The sequence below is a fragment of the Leuresthes tenuis genome, unplaced genomic scaffold, assembly GCF_036924035.1.
Source record: "Leuresthes tenuis unplaced genomic scaffold, fLeuTen1.0.hap1 SCAF_16, whole genome shotgun sequence".
NCBI classification, from domain to species: Eukaryota; Metazoa; Chordata; class Actinopteri; order Atheriniformes; family Atherinopsidae; genus Leuresthes; species Leuresthes tenuis.
Window position 1 is genome coordinate 29884608 of NW_027325370.1, and position 17830 is coordinate 29902437.

General features: G+C 40.9%; 2 protein-coding genes across 3 annotated transcripts in view; both read left to right on the forward strand.

Annotated features, from left to right (window-relative positions):
- ttpal (tocopherol (alpha) transfer protein-like) overlaps positions 1-2992 on the forward strand; it is a 204872-nt gene extending 201880 nt beyond the window's left edge. Inside the window, exon 6 of the transcript XR_011907850.1 lies at positions 2979-2992. The gene's annotated coding sequence lies outside the window, so the exon portion shown is untranslated. The remainder of the gene's footprint in view (positions 1-2978) is intronic.
- Positions 1-17830, forward strand: part of LOC140271510 (neural cell adhesion molecule L1.1-like) — a 138760-nt gene that overhangs the window by 109795 nt on the left and 11135 nt on the right. For both annotated transcript variants that reach the window (XM_072366757.1, XM_072366758.1), the window contains 6 exons: positions 12064-12186; positions 12411-12584; positions 12943-13053; positions 16777-16932; positions 17117-17248; positions 17327-17399. In XM_072366757.1, coding sequence (XP_072222858.1) covers positions 12064-12186; positions 12411-12584; positions 12943-13053; positions 16777-16932; positions 17117-17248; positions 17327-17399 — 769 coding nt within the window. The remainder of the gene's footprint in view (positions 1-12063; positions 12187-12410; positions 12585-12942; positions 13054-16776; positions 16933-17116; positions 17249-17326; positions 17400-17830) is intronic.

Consider the following 17830-nt stretch of genomic DNA (forward strand, 5'->3'; position numbering starts at 1 on the left):
AACATACTTTATTTATTCCAAAGGACAATTATAGAGTTGCAGGGTTTGGTTTTTATTTGAATTTTTTTTCATTATCAGTCATTTTAAGGTGTCATTATTATGGGTGCGAATTGCAGAGGCATTATGGCACACATATTACTTTTGTGAATACTTATTCCACTTTTTCCAATAATTCTTCCATTTCTGGCATTATTTTTGGCTCGGTGTAGTATTAGTGTTTCAGTATTAGTGTCGGTGTAGTGTTTTGTGATTTTTAAAATCTTGTTTCACAAGATCTTTTATTTGAAGAAAATTGAGTTATTGATGTGTTATGTTGTGATTTTATTTTTCCTAGTGTCACACTGACAATTGGACAATCCATAGTAATTTGCAGACTCACTACCATCTTTTTCTTTACCTTGTGTTGCTCGACCTATGCTTGCTTGTCATCTTGAAAAGTATTTCTTGGTTTGACAAAAAATGGCTGTCACTCTAAAACACCTTTTGTATTTACACGTGAGCTATTCAACCCCTTGTAGCATCATAAGTTTTTCCATTTCTCCTTTTCAAAACTTTGTTAATTGCTAAGTCATGAGTGTGAATTTATAAGAAGCTGTGAAAGCGGATTGTGTTGTCTCAACCATCTTTGTCAATTTGGGAGGAGGGGCAGTGCTTCGGGTGTACATCCATGCAATATAATGCAGTTCAAAGGGTGCATAGTCATAAATGCAGAATGTAAAACTCGCACAAGATTAACTTATCAAGGGGCATGATATTCAAAATAACTTTTTTTCAAACCATTACATTGGCTTAAAATGACCCACTCGGGAATGGTCTCAGAGAACCATTCTTCAAGGTAGTGGTATAATTACACGAAATGCTACAGGCTTCTAAAAAAACCAACAACTGTCAAATGTGCTTTCAATTAACAAGGCACGTGCATTAGCATTACAATATTGGCTACAGTTACCACATCTACAATGATAAAGTCCTTGATTCCTGTCCCAAATATATCGGCAATAAGTCTGCAGATCGTCAGTAATGTGATGTAAAGAATATGAAAGACCATGCCATTTAACAGCTATCCCGGTCACCAGTGTCAAAAAAGGGAAATAAGTTTTTAACCAGTTTAAAAAGGGCTGACATGTTTGAAAAAAAACTAAAACGTTTTTTTTGTCAGGAAATGTGAAAATGAAATAGTCTTGGTTTAGTCCCACATCATCATGCAGTTGATGCAGGTTTTTATTAGCTTCAGCTCAGTACACCACTAATGGGAACACAACACCAGGGAGCAAAAGCTCATTTTCATTGTGAGTCGGGGCCTCAAGAGTGAGCACAGCTAATTTTATCCTTAAAAAAAAACACACGTTTACCAACCGTAACGTCTTACACTGAGGTGGTGAAACAGCCACAATTCACTTAAAAAAGAGAGATACCTAAAAGACAGCTGATCAGTCAATTTCAGTCTGTATGGGGCTGACATTTGCAATAAAAAAAAAAAAAGAATGTTTCCAATTATCTGAAGCCATCAGCCTGTTGGCAGAACCTTCATATAGGATGTGCAAACTGTACTACTGCACAGGGCATTGCACTTCATGGGGTCTTGTGATTAGCCAGATCTATATCCATTGCTTAGGACATAAATGTATTAGACATATTTCACAATTTTGGATACTATTTTTTATTTTTTTTACACAAAAGAACTTCTTTTGAAAGAAATCTTCCCAACTGTGTGATTGTGGATTATGATCAAAGGTAATCTACTTCCTCTACTATAAAAATGAGCATGCACAATTCTTTGACGAAAGTATGCATCACATCGAATGAGGCTATATTTGTTTTCTTAAGCATGCTCATGTTGTTGAATATCTGAATGCAAATCCGTGCTGAATAGGTACATAATGTCCATGGCGCCCAAAGACTGTGGCTTCTGTTTTACTGTCATTTAGGTTTAGGAAGCTGAGGCTCATCCAAGTCTTCATGTCAGTTATACAAGCAAGTAGAGCTAGGCCGAAAGTTAGCGAGGATAGATGGGTCAAGGCTAGGCTTTTTGATTACTGGCTGCACTATGGCATGCTTAAAAGGAGCTGGAAAACAGATTAAACAAGCATGAAACAATAATAGAATGAATGGTAGCTACGCCACTGAATTAAAAATCTTTTTAAAAAGGCGCGGAGGAATGCTATCTGAAGGGAAAATTGTTGGGCGTAGTTTCTGCACTACCTCTAACAGCTGAGACAGCGATACAGGTTTAAATTGGTCAAAGACTGCAGGGCACATCAGGGGCCAGAGGGGTCAGAAACAACAAGAGGCGGTACTGACCGCAGAGCAGAGATTTTGTTGACAAAGAAGACCAGAAAATCGCTGCAAAGAGCAAGTGATGCTACAATGGGATCAGTAGTGCATGGGTTTGACAGAGAGTCCCGAACATTGAACAAAACCTTTGGCCTGTCATTGTTGTTTGAGACAAGGTTTGAGAGCTAGTTTAGCTTTTACAGCATTCTGATAATCCAATAGACCGTCCCGCATTATTCCAAAAGATATGTGTAGATTTCCCTTCTTCCAGCTCCTTTCAGCACACCTACAGAAGTGCCTGAGAGCTCGGATAGAGTAATTTATCCACGGTTCAGAAGGGGTCTTGGAGGATTTGTTCCTAATAGGAGCGATAGAGTCAAGGATGCTAGTATATTTAGAATTAAAGAGAGCTACAAGCTCTTCAGGGCGCAGAGAACCAACCTCATCCATAGATGAATTTACAAACTCATCAAATGCTATGGAAAATATCAATGTGGTGTCCAAGTTTATAATACGGTAATGACGAGGAATAGAAATGTTTTAACAACAGAGCAGGGAACAGTAGCAGAGAACAAAACCGACAGAGGATCAGAAATGCAAGCGCTGCTATAAATCTCATCTACACAGACAGGCACCCCAAGAGACAGCACCAGGTCTAACGTGTGACCTTTTTCATGTGTTGGGCCAGGAACCTACGGGGTCAGGTTAAAAAAAAAAATCAATCAGAGATAGAAAGTCCTTTACCAGAGGTCTGGTCTCACAACACACATGTATGTTTGGATAACCTTGAATTAAAATATGATCATAGTCAACCATAACTCCAGATAGGAAATTTTCAAAATCCTGAACTCATTATATTTCGGAGGACGGTACACCCCTGCCAACAACATGGGAGGAGAGCAATTGAAGGTGACAGATGGAATCTGCCAACTGTGGAAGCTGGATTTATACACACAGGCTACTCCACCACCCTTTCCAGTGGTCAGCGGGGAACTAAGAAAAGAACATCCAGGAGGGAGAATTCCTGAGAACGTTTTGAACTCACCAGGTTGTATCCACTCCGTCAGACACATAAAATCTAGCTCATGAGATGTGAAAAAGTCATTTAAGAGAAAATATCTTATTTGTTACCAATATAGCATTTATCAAAGCTATCTTCAGTAGTGATGACGAGATGAGGCCTCATGAAGCACTGAAGCTTTCCATCCGAGTAGTTCAAAAATGGGCCGAAGCTTCATGGTGCTTGATTTGCTCGACTGCGCCATCAAGTGGACAATAAATATGAAGCAGGTGGTGATTGAAATGACAACGTGGCTTCACTATGTTGTCCACGATAATGATAATAATAATAATAATAATAATGATAATAATAAATATAATTGTATTTATTATATTAAATATATGCTATTCATTCTGTGTGGTTTTAGCTATACCACAATAATTTCTCTATGGGGTTAATTAAGTATTTCTATTCTGTTTCACACAATTTTTATTGTGTGCCTGCCTTATTAGGGGAGATCAGCTCAAAATGCTCCCAGACAGGAGAAAATATCCTCTTTCTGGCTGGCTCCATAACAAAAAGGCAGCTAGCTATGAACAATAAGTTCGCACCATAAGGTTATAAATCCACACAATGTGAGGACAGATTAATTGTGTTTCGCTCTGATTTATATTTCGAATTATGCGCTAAACCTTCATGAGCTGGTCACGTGGTACGGTCAGTTCGCGAGGCTGCGAACATCACCACATACGTCATCGACACACGCCTCGATATGTGCTTCACAAGTGGAAGTGTAGACCTAGGCTGAAGCTAGCTGAGATCCAGGCTGTAGCAGGTGCAGACCCAGGCTGAAGCTGGCTGAGATCCAGGCTGTAGGAAGTGTAGACCTAGGCTGAAGCTAGCTGAGATCCAGGCTGTAGCAGGTGTAGGCCCAGGCTGAAGCTGAGATCCAGGCTGTAGCAGGTGTAGGCCCAGACTGAAGCTGGCTGAGATCCAGGCTGTAGGAAGTGTAGACCTAGGCTGAAGCTAGCTGAGATCCAGGCTGTAGCAGGTGCAGACCCAGGCTGAAGCTGGCTGAGATCCAGGCTGTAGGAAGTGTAGACCTAGGCTGAAGCTAGCTGAGATCCAGGCTGTAGCAGGTGTAGGCCCAGGCTGAAGCTCGCTGAGATCCAGGCTGTAGCAGGTGTAGGCCCAGACTGAAGCTGGCTGAGATCCAGGCTGTAGGAAGTGTAGACCTAGGCTGAAGCTGGCTGAGATCCAGGCTGTAGCAGGTGTAGGCCCAGACTGAAGCTCGCTAAGATCCAGGCTGTAGCAGGTGTAGGCCCAGACTGAAGCTCGCTAAGATCCAGGCTGTAGCAGGTGGCCAATCAGGACATTTCTGTGGGCCATTTTCAACTATGTACTGTCTCAATGAGTCCCCCATTTTATGTGGTGTCTCCATTCAGATGGATCTTCTGAGTAAGGCCTTATCCCAGCCCTCTCCTCTGCACCTTTCTGTTCCAGTTCCTTCTCTCACTCATCTTCACCTCTCTGCTCCAGTTCCTCCTCTCCCTCATCTTCACCTCTCTGTTCCAGTTCCTCCTTCTCTCTCTTCTTCACTTTTTTATCTCCATCCTCACACCTGAACAGAGGAGCAAGACTGTTCATTTCCCCATCTAACAACCCACAAATACTTAGGTTATCTCACTGATCATGATACGTTGTCCGACTAGTTTTGTGTGATAATGATCCATATCAAGCTTTCGTCGCTATTGATTTTTTTTTCACCACTGTCCATCAGGGAAAACAGTCTCTGTCTGGAGAATCCCTTACCTAAAAGCCCAGGTAAAAGCTTTAGAAGTATGTAAATTGAGTGTAACACTTTTCTTTGTTATTAATAATTCCCGATTTTCATGGTTTTTGTTTTTCCTTTTTAAATCAGAGGGTGGGTAAATACTGATCACTACACAGATGCAAGACAACAGTAACCTGTCATTTTACTAGTAGTAGCTTTAGATAACCTGAATATTTACAAGTCTCTAAGCTTTGACATAACTTACCTGCTGTCTTTTAACCATTGAGAAAACTTTTCTTTCATCCCTTCAAACTCTTTCTCCTTCTCCCTCCTCTCTATCCAGAGAGCTTTCACTTCTGTTCCTGCATCTTTAGCACCCTATCACTGACTGTCACGATTTATGTTCTGTTTCATGTCTTGTCTCGTCATTTCCTGTTTTATTTTGAAATATTAACTTCCCTCTCGTTTCAGGTATCTTGCTCTTCCTCCCGTGTCAAGCATCGGATTGTCTTCCCTGATTCCTAAAGTGTTTCCACCTGTTCCCCTTGGTCCCTCATGTGTTCAAATAGTCTGCGTCTCCCTTGTCTTGTGCCAGTATGTTGTCTCCGTTTGAGCTTGATGACTCGCCTTGTGTTCCATAGCTTTCATAGATTCACAGCCATAGTTACCTCGAGCCTCCAGTCGAGCGACTCTCCTGCAGAGCGTATTTCTTTGTAATTTATTCCTAGTCATAGTTCATTTATTTATCACGGTAAGTTTCACTGCCTTTTTTTGTTCCTCCGTTTTTGGAGTGTTTTTGTTCTTTTTAGATCTGTCACGCCTCTGTTAGAGGAGTGCTTTAAGTTTATAGTTAAAGTTTCATAGTGCCTCGGTTTTTAAGAGAGCGTCCTTTGTTAAATCCGTCTCATTAGAAGAGCGTGTCTCTGTTTTGTTATATTTAAAGAGCCCTTTGTTTTCCTCCCAGAGTGGAGTGGTTTATGTTTGATAGCGTTCATAGCTGCGCTCGTCCTCAGCCTTAGTTATTGAGGAGAGCGCTTAGGACTTTCACAGCCTGATTCCTTTGCTCTGCTTGTAGATCCTCATCCTGCCTTGCCTTGCTGTGCTCTGTTTATTTGATAAACATCTCATCATTGCATCTGAACAGACCCTGCATTTGTGTCCTGAGTCCTGAGGTCTCTGACAATGACAAGATTCAAACTAAATGCGCTGGAGCATTACCTGATCAGTAACGTTCCTCTTTTATTGATCATATCATTTACACGTGCTCAAAAGCTTTTAAATAAAGAAAATGTCAGCTTGAAATTATTTTTCACCCATTGCTTTGGCGCCCCCTCAAGTGCAGCGCCCCTATGCGCCGCTTATAGTGCATACCCACTGTTTGCGCCACTGACTGGAGTGGTTCAGGTCATACTTGTCAGATCATACTTTCTGTGTCAGCCTTTGTGACTTTCTATCCTCGTCAGCTCCTCTCACCTGTGGTGTTCCACAGGGACCCTTCTCTCTCTCTATTTGCTTCCGCTTGGCTCAATACTTAAGAAGTATGGCATTTCATTCCACTGTTATGTGGATAAAATGGACTGTACTTGTATAGCACTTTTCTAGTCTAGCTGACCACTCAAAGCACTTCTAACATGCCACATTCATCCTTTCACACACACACACACACACACACACTCATACAGCATGTCTTAGTCTATGCATAGGTACATGCTTCCTACTCATGCACACACATTCGTACACCGATGGATGCATCGGTAGGCAACATGGGGTTCATTGTCTTGCCCAAGGACACTTCGACATGTGACCTGGGAAAGCTGGAGTCGAACCACTGAACTTCCAATTGGTGGGAGATTGCTCTTCCTCTGATTTGATTTTATCGTTTCTCTTATTGTATGGCTGCTATTTTTACTCATGCTCTCACATTGTGAATTATTTTTATTTAATTAATTTTTTATTGCAATGTCTTTATTTATTCTGTACACCACTTTGTTCCACCGTGGTTCTTTTAAAGTGCTTAACAAATAAAGTTGGATTGGATTGGATTGGATTGGATTGGACATACATCCTTCCTTTCAGCTCCTCCCACGATATCCTGAGACATTCTTAAGCCAGAAGGGCTATGTTCAGTTCAATTCAATTAAATTTGATTTACACAGCGGCAAATTGAAACACATGTAATCTCAAGGCACTTCAAAGATTCAAGCCAATTAGAATCCAATCCATTGTAATACAATCATAATCCAATCAAATCCAATTAATTAAATTCCAAATGAATCCAATTCATATATAAAATGCTTATCCAAAAAATAGCCTAGCTAAGGAAACCAACAGGTTGCACCAAAACTTTTCGTCAATCCAATCCCCCGTACTGAACATACACGAGGCGACTGTGGAAAGAAAACGCTCTTTTAACAGAAAAAAAAAACTCTGGCAGAATCAGACTCAGTGATGGTGGCCATCTGCCAGCTGGGGTTTGAGAGGCCAGGAAAGAGGGGACACCAAACACCATAACACCAGACCAGGGATACCTGCTGAGAAAGAGAAATTGCCACTCTCTTCAGCCTCCTAAATTTACCTGCTTTCGTTTATCTTCAATACCTGCAGCTAAGCTTCTTAATACTTGGTTATGTCACCATGTATAACAGTCTTGTGACTCACTAACCTTATAACCTGACAAAATATGCCTGAGAGTTGCAGTACCTGAACATAACAGGTTTTCGTTTACCCAAAGTTTAAGTTCTGGGGAGTAGGCAATACATCACAAGTTGCCCCTATCAAAAATCTAATACTCCTTTTCCTCCATACTCCACAGCTCTTTCCAACTAAGTTTTTTCTTCTCTACATCTTCCCAATTCAACCACTGTCCCTGCTTAGCCTGAGCCACTGCCTTTGTACCCCTTAACATTTCCTCCTGTCTACAAACCTGCTCAACAACTAGCATTCTCTTCTCCTTGGGACCTGCTTAACTCCACAACGGTTTGCCTGGGCCAAGCCCCAAGCCTCCCTATTGGGGCCTATTTGAACATTATCCACAATCTCTGTATGTCTACGAGTTGCTTCTGCCTCTTGAGCTGCTATTCTTGGATTCCATTTCTTCCCCTTGGTTGGGTTTGGAACCACCTCACTATGTTTGTCTCATCTGTCCAAAGAACTATCACATCTTTACTCCCAGGTAACAGGAGCTCTGTCCTAACTTTAGTACATTTCAACTCCTCTACTAGACTTGATACTGGGAGCTGGAGTATGCCTTTCCCATACGGTGCCACAGTACTTAAGCATCTAGGAACACCCAGCCACTTCCTAATGTAAAAGGTAACTAATCTTTCCATTTTTTTTTCTGCAACAGATAATGGAATCTCATACTCAGAGATTGACCACATCAACCTAAATAATCCCAACTGCAGACACCACAGCTTCAACTTTCCTGGAAGCCCTGATTTATCTATTCTATCCAGTCCCTCATTAACATCTTTCCTAAACTGTGCTGCCTGCTCTCCATCATTTAAGTCTGCCTGGTACCACCTACCTAAACTCTTTACTGCCTTTTCCCTAATTATTGGAATTTTTTCTTCATCTATTACAAACTTTATATCATTTAATTTCCCTCTAGTTATTGAGATACTTCTAGACTTACTAGGTTTGATTTTCATACCAGCCCACTTTAGATTTTTATTAAGTCTCTCAAGTGTTCTCCTCATACATGGCACTGTTGTAGTCACCAACATCATATCATCAATGCAGGCCCTAATTGGTGTAAGGCACATGCCATCCTGATGTCTCTCTCCACCTCCAACCCACTTAGAAGCTCTAACAATTATTTCCATCACCATCCATTGTCAATGCAAATGGAGAAATCATACACCCTGCCATAATGCCTATTTCTAGTCTCTGCCAACCTGTTGTACTTAGGCACAGTATAATATCATGGAAATATACTCTTATTAAGTGAACAAAAACTACAGGCACTCTAAGATTATCAAATGCTTTCCAAATAAGGCTGTGTGGCTGTGAAATATAACATGCAAGTCTTTTTTTCTCACTCTTGGCTGTCGGAATCTGATGCCAAATCAAACTAGTGTGCTCTAAACACCCTGTGGAGCCTGGTATTCCTGCCTTCTGCACAGTAGTATCTATTAAGCTATTCCTTTCTAAATAACTAGCTAATCTCTGTGCAACTAAACTAAAGAAAATCTTCCCCTCTACATTTAGGAGAGAGATCATCTGGAATTGACTCAGGTCCAAGGACTCTTTCTCCTTTGGAATAAGAATGCCTCCTGCCCTGTGCCATGCTCTAGGAATAAACTGTTTCTCCCAAACTATTCTTACTTGCCTCCACAAACACTTTAGGATATCAGGTGCACTTTTATAAACCCGGTAGGGGACTCCATTTGTCCCTGGGGCCGACAAAGCCTTTGCACGCCTGACTACCTCCTCAACCTCTTTCCACCAAGGTGGTCTAACATCCATCTTATGAGCTATCTCTGCTAATGGCGGCATGTCAGGTGGAAGGCCAACTACTCTACACTGCTCAAGATCTGAATGTATTTCTTAGATACTCTTCCACCTCTGACTTTGTTGCTTTAAGCTGCCCTCCCTTTTCCTGGTTAAACAAACCTTTAACAAACTCGAACAGGTCCCTGTAAAACGCAGTCCTTACATATTGTATATTCTTTTTCTTTTTTCGAAAGATATTCAGCCCTTCTGAGTATCGTTAGCCTGCTTCTCAATTCTTCCTGCAAAACATTAATTCCTCCCTCTCTTCCTCTGTAGCTCTTTTCCACTGCTTTCTTAAGTTTTTTCTTTCCTTAACCAATTTCTCCATTTCTCTTTGCTGTCTAAATGTACTCTTTCAACCCTCTTTCTATCTTGCACTCCAAATCCTTATACACCATAGGAGTAAATTATATCTCCCATCTTCTCTAGCCTATCGCTTGCATTTCATCCTAGCCTATTTAATATTTATGACAAATATTTATTGAGTGCCCCCCATTCTTTGTTGCTATTTGCCCTATGCCACTTAACTCTAGCTTTCTGCTCCATATTTTTCTCTCTAACTGGCCTATTTACCTCAGTATCAGCTGCATCCCTTCTTAGAACCTCCACCTCTGTAGCTGTGTTATTGATATCCTTCGGACTGTGGTTTTCTACCTACCGCTGAACTTCATCCGACTTATTTGATTGACTTCTTAAAAAGTATTGATCGAAGCAGCCACACTGCCCTTCTTTTATCACACATCTCTTTCTTCTGTGATGCATTTTAAGGCCTCTCACTGACGTTACTTTCTGCCAGCCACAAGGACAAACCTGGAGCTTATTTCCCTCTGGCCTACCACTTTTTATTTTCTCCAGCTACGCTCTCTTTCTGCCCAGTTCTGCCCAGTTCTAGCCGTAGAGAATAGGTCCATGCCCCTATCCTTCACTGAGTCACATCTCCACCTAATAGTCGTGTTCGTTCCAGTGTCAGTTGCCATGTAGTCTGCCTGCGAGTCATCTTCCGCCCCTGCTCTCGCTGACCCTAGTGGGTATTCTCCTTAATTTGCTTGTAGCAACAAAGCTTCTCGGCCACGCTACTGCTGCCATGGATTGCTATCCCATGGCAGCACGTATAAACAAGTTAGGTTACACACAAAGAACAAAATCACATGACCCGCCATAAAAATGATTAAAAGATTAAAAAATCTGCTACCGTCATTCAGCTGTTTGATAACTGACGGTACAAAAGAGTTTCCATATTTATTTGTTTTTTTTGAGGTGGTGTGGTGGAAATTTCTATTAACAAAGCACAGTGAGACTGTCATGGGCGTTGAGTAGAGGGAGGACCCAGATGCAGAATTACTAGATTTTATTTACAAAACGATTTTAGCCTTCTGCACTGCTCTCCTCTCTGAGAGAGAACTCGGGTCTTCCTATTGAGCTCCAATGATCTTTAAACCAACATAAAAGCCCACTTCATAATAGAATTTATGTTTTCCTCAAACTTCAGCTGCGAGTCAAAGACAATGCCACAGGGCAAAAATATATACACTCAATTTTGTTGCAAGACATGTATATATGATGCTCTGACAGCATTTGCAAACTGTGGTCTGAGTTTGTCCAATGCAGTTTTGTTAACGAAGCACCACCTCCTGTTGACATCATGCAGTTGCATGAATTATTGTAGTTGAAATAAAAAATAAACCCTCCCTAGGGGTGAGAGTGGAGACTGAAAATTGGCTGGCCGTTGGCTGGGTGAGGCAGTTTTGAGTTGTTACATCTGTACACAGCACATTTTGAAGGTATAGATAAAAGACAGCATAAAGAATAACAAAAAAAAACCAGATCATATGATACCTGCATTAATCTATGGGACATCCTTCACAAAATGCTTAACTGCTACTTTTCCCTTTTTAGTTCCTTATTGCAATATACTGTATTTCTGTCTCCACTAATAATGTCTCCACTCTTGTTATGACATGATAATGTTGATGCTTGGACAACATAGTTCAATACTCCTTTGTTGCAGTTTATGTCATGTGAAGTAACACTACCCTACACAAATCAACTGCCTAACTTCATCATTATCTTACTATTTTTCTGAAACTGGCTACACTTTCAACTTGTAGACAAAATTATGTTGTATGTGCTTTCTGGTGAGATTAGGCTGAGAATACCTAAAATGAAATAAATAGATGTATAAGTGAGATATGATATCTTAAAGGATAAAGCATTAACCGGATGTTCAGTGAATATATCACAAAGAAATTAAATGTCAAACGCATGAACAAAATTCCAACACATGTGAAACCTTTTCACAACACTCCACTACAAACACATGTACACACACTTTGTTGGTAGCTCCAGGGATGGCTTAAAAGGAACATTTGAATCTAGACACAGCTGGAAATTATCTTAAATTATCAGACAGGTTGAACTAAATATATTAGAACCAAAGTAACTGAAAGCACCCCCCCAGCAAATAATTTCAACCACACCAGGTAAAATTATTTAAAAACTTCATATGCTTGTGTCTGTGTAGCTCCTGGTCCTCCTGCATCATTAAGATTTGAAAGTCCTACAGAGAGGTCCTTGATTCTCTACTGGAGTCCTCCACTTGAAACCAATGGCATACTTCTGGGATATGTGGTGCAGTACTGGCAAGGTAAGGTCTAAATTATGTTACAATGAAGATACCAAAGAAAATAAAAAAACAAATAATTCAATTTTACATACTTAATTTACATAATCTTATATTCAGAGTTACCTATCTCAAAAGTACCTAATTTAACAACATGAAGTGGAAACATCTTCAGTATATACACTTCAAGACTTGATATTTCCATTCTACCACTGCTGATATCTCACTGATTTCTGTTTCATCTTTAGATGTGGAGAGTCGAGACAGACTGCAGATGGAGATGATCAGTGATCCCAATGTAAATTTCATTGTGTTGGACCATTTAGACCCCAAGAGCTATTATATCTTCCAAGTAATAGCACGCACCACCACTGGAGATGGACCTCCCATCACAGAAAGGGGGACCACCCTCCTTGAAGGAGGTGAGACTACGGTTTTTTCAGTATGCTTCTTCACGTGTTCTCATATTCTCCATCAGATGCAGGGAAATCTGCATGCTAAATCCAAGACGTTGTTGAGTTTTGTTTTTTTTTTTTCAATCCCTAGCTGAACCAGTCCATGTGTCAAAGGGCAAAATATTGAACCACACATTTCAAACAATGCATTCTTGGTAAAAAAAAATTCATAGTTACGCAGAGTAGAAAGTGCCATGTGTGTGGACAAGTGTGTTTTTCTATGCTGTGAAGAAAAGTGGTAAGCAGAACTAGAACAGCAGTGTAAAAATCCAGAGTATGTTGTTTTACCCACTTTTCTCCAAAACCTCTCTTTCACTCCCTCCAGTTCCTCCATACAACGTTACCATAGTCTCCAGTGCCACATCATTCAACCTGAGCTGGGTGCCAGGAAAGCGACACCGAAACCATGGCTTCCACATCCGCTACATGAGGAGTGGTAAAAAATATATATATTTTTTAGTGTCGAGGGTTGAACAAGACTGGGTAAAGATAAGTTTAATGTCGCAATACCCAGCAAATGCATAAAGATAAGGCTTGTTTTTCTTTCATTTCTCATTGTCAGAGAAATAAGTCAAAACATTATTTACACACGTGGACAAAATTGTTGGTACCCCTCAGTTAAAGAAGGAAAAACCCACAATTCTCACTGAAAGCACTTGAAACCTACAAAAGTAACAATAAATAAAAATTAATTGAAAATTAAATAATCAAAATCAGCCATTACTTTTGAATTGTTGATTAACATAATTATTAAAAAAAAAAAATAATGAAATAGGGCTGGACAAAAATGATGGTACCCATAACTTAATATTTTGTTGCACAACCTTTTGAGGCAATCACTGCAATTAAACGATTTCTGTATTTGTCAATGAGCGTTCTGCAGCTGTCAGCAGGTATTTTGGCCCACTCCTCATGAGCAAACTGCTCCAGTTGTCTCAGGTGTGATGGGTGTCTTCTCCAAATGGCATGTTTCAGCTCCTTCCACAGATGTTCAATGGGATTCAGATGTGGGCTCATGGAAGGCCACTTTAGAATAGTCCAACGCTTTTCTCTCAGCCATTCTTGGGTGTTTTTGGCTGTGTGTTTTGGATCGTTGTCCTGTTGGAAGACCCATGACCTGTGACTGCGACCAAGCTTTCTGACACTAGGCAGCACATTTCTCTCCAGAATGCCTTGATAGTCGTCAGATTTCATTTTACCTTGCACACATTCAAGACACCCTGTGCAAGATGCAGCTAAGCAGCCCCAAAACATTGCTGAGCCTCCATGTTTCACCGTAGGGACAGTGTTCTTTTCTTCGTATGCTTGGTTTTTGAGTCTATGAACATAGAGTTGATGTGCCTTACCAAAAAGCTCCAGTTTGGTCTCATCTGTCCAAAGGACATTCTCACAGAAGCTTTGTGGCTTGTCAACATGCATTTTTGCAAATTCCAGTCTCGCTTTTTTATGATTTTTTTTCAGCAGTGGTGTCCTCCTTGGTCGTCTCCCATGGAGTCCACTTTGGCTCAAACAACGACGAATGGTGCAATCTGACACTGATGTACCTTGGCCTTGGAGTTCACCTTTAATTTCTTTGGAGGTTGTCCTGGGCTCTTTGGATACAATTCGAACGATCTGTCTCTTCAATCTGTCATCAATTTTCCTCTTGCGGCCACGTCCAGGGAGGTTGGCTACTGTCCCGTGGGTCTTGAACTTCTGAATAATATGAGCCACTGTTGTCACAGGAACTTCAAGCTGTTTAGAGATGGTCTTATAGCCTGCACCTTTAAGATGTTTGTCTATAATTTTTTTTCAGATGTCCTGGAACAATTCTCTCCTCCGCTTTCTGTTGTCCATGTTCAGTGTGGTACACACCTTTTCACCAAACAGCAGAGTGACTACTTATCTCCCTTTAAATAGGCAGAGTGACTGATTATGAGTTTGGAAACACCTGTGATGTCAATTAAAGGACACACCTGAGTTAATCATGTCACTCTGGTCAAATAGTTTTCAATCTTTTATAGAGGTACCATCATTTTTGTCCAGCCCTATTTCATTAGTTTGTTTTTTTAAAATAATTATGTTAATCAACATTTCAAAAGTAATGGCTGATTTTGATTATTTAATTTTCAATGAATTTTTATTTATTGTTACTTTTGTAGGTTTCAAGTGCTTTCAGTGAGAATTGTGGGTTTTTCCTTCTTTAACTGAGGGGTACCAACAATTTTGTCCACGTGTGTATTTATTGTGAAAACTGCTTCCACAGGAATTAAGATCCTATCTAGCAGCCAGGTGTTGCTTTTGTGAGAGAGAAAATAATAAGTGAGATGATGATAGCTCCTTGAATTGATTTGTAACTGCAAATTTTATGACACACATTGACTTAAGAACTGTTCACTGAAGGTCCCAGCAGAACATTTAATTCAAACTGAGATCTTAAGTTTTACTGGGCCATGATTCTCTTTATTTTCAGCCATTCTGTTGTAAATTTGTTGGTGTGCTTAGAATCTTTGTCCTCTTGCATGAGCCACATTCAACCAAGCTTTATCTAATTGATAGATGGCCTCACATTGGACTTGTGTATACAAGGTCAGATAAATAATTGTAAAGTACATCGGCCATGCTTGCAAAACAAGCTCAAATCATCACTTCTTCACCCCTGTGTTGGATGGAAGACCCTCCCATTTACTGTTTGAAGGGGAATGTTTTGCTTCTCTCAATATCTGGAACGATGATGTCACTGCTAGGTTTCAAGTAAGCAGTGCACACCTCCATGTATTTGTCCATGTGCTGGGAGGCTTGAACCAGGCACAGTGTCTAATCCACAGAGTGACCCATAGGTTAATGGTGATCTGCCACGAGATTCTCTTACTGTTAATCATAAACAGACCCTGTATGTAATGCTATCATCCTTCTTCAGCACACTGTAGTCTGGAATTTCACTCCACCTCACACGCCATCTCAAGTGTGTGAGGTGATAAATCTCCGCACACAGCTTTGACTCTGGAACCAAACTCCTGGAGAGGGGCTGGACTCTCTCATACTCTGTCGCCCATGGAGAGAGGCGTTGGACAGGTGTGGGGATACTCACAAGCCCCGAGCTGAGCGCTTCCATGTTGGAATTCTCCCTGGTGAGCGAGAGGTTTCGCCTTACTGCTGCTGCAAGTCGCAGGAGGGAAGGTTGTGACTGTTATTTGTGAGTGTGAACCAAACAGCAGCCCAAATTTCCCCAATACCAGCTTACATGGCGTACTTGGAGTCTCAGGGTGGTGTCCTTGAGGAGGTATCACCTGGGGATGTCGTTGTTTTCTGGGGGACTTCAATGCCCATGTCGGCAACAATGGCATGGAGACGCATGATTGGGAGGAACAGCCTCCCTGATCTGAATCCGAGTGGTGTTTTGTTTTTGAGCTAGTCGTGTATTGTCTATTACAAACACCATGTTCGAGCACAAGGTAGTTTATAAGTGTGCTTGGTACCAGGCCACCTTAGGCCGATGGTCAATGATCAACTTTGTAGTTGTGTCATGAGAACGTGTGTCTTGGACACTCGGATAAAGAGAGGGGCAGAGCTGTCAACTGATCACCATCTGGTGGTGAGTTGGATCCGTTGGGGGGATGGACACTTCTGGACATGGTAAGCCCAAATGATGGAGGCCCCGGTCTGCAAGGTCTTTAACTCGCACCTCCGGAAGAATTTCTCTCGCGTAACAGGGGGAGGTTGGGGATATGGAATCTGCATTGACCCTTGTCACCATTACCATTTGTGATTTTCATGGACAGGATCTCAAGGTGTAGTGGACAGGAGGGCATCTGAGTTGGGAAACTCAGAGTCCGTCTACAAGTCACAGGAGGGAAAGTTATGACTGTTGCCAAATACATAAACATAAACAGCATGTCTTAAAATGTCCAGCTACAACAGCTGTAGCTTTAAATGGGTAGGCTGGCAAATCAATGAGGTCAACTAACAGCTGCAAAGTTATTCAATTTGGATTAGAAAAATCACCTAAACTCAACATTTTTGGTCAACAAACAAAAGAAAAAAGTAGCTGCATATGCCATTTGATTTCTTTGATGGAATTCAAGTAGTCCCTATGCCAGTCAGGAAGAGAATAATGCTGAATAGTAAAAGAAAAACAATAGAAAACTCTAATTTATGATACTTTGTGTTTTTGTTGCAGCTGTCGGTCACTGGGAAGAATCAGGGGTGATAAATTCCACACAGGGTTTCTATTCACTGACAGGGCTCCAACCAGGAACGCAGTACCACCTAGAGATCATTCATGGAAACAGCACTCAATGGGAAAAAGTGATATGGACCCAGGGACCAGGTACCTGTAAGTAAATGTACAACTTTTGAGTTGTTAAGCTGTCCAAATAATTCTACCTCTACCCAAGTAAATTAGCTTACAATGTAAATGCAAATCTGAGGCCCATCTGACATGCAGCAAACAGAGACCTGCTTCCCTGTCAAAGCTGTAAATTAATCTAATTTTTTAATGATATTTTTCCTTTTCGCAGTGCCATCAGAGATGCCTGGTGGGTTTTCCACTCAAGGCTGGTTGATAGGACTGATTAGTGCCATTGTACTGCTGGTGCTGATACTTCTCATTCTCTGCCTTATCAAACGCAACAAGGGCGGCAAATATGCAGGTACACTCATTACCACACTGGCACAACAGAATTAAACATATGAGTTATTAATTTGTTGATGATTATTTATTTCAACAGTTAAGGACAGAGAAGACAAGCAGTTGGACTCTGAAGCTCAGCCAGTGAAAGATGAGACCTTTGGAGAGTACAGGTGGGTCATCTCCCAGCAAGAATAATATATTAATATAAAATATACACATCATAGACATTAATGAGTATTTGTCTGCTGTCACCAGAGCTTACTGTCCAGTAGTAGCTTTAACTGTTGCAGTTTGGATGTACTGATCAGTCCTCTAGTTTCCATCTTTAAGATGAAGGTGCTATGAGCCTGAAAGGATATTTAAGTAGCCATTATCATAGTGTACTGGACATACATTCCAGGTATTCTCCCAGTTCAAAGAATTCAAGATTACTGAAGATTATTTCATCCCCCCTGTTCTTATATGTTTAATTGTTTGATTTCTTTCCTGCTGTGCTTTACACATGTTTGGAATCAAGCAGGAGCTGGATTAGTCATTTGTAAATATTAATAAGTGTCCAAGGACATTTGTGTCTGTATGGACACTATGTGTACTGGAGAAG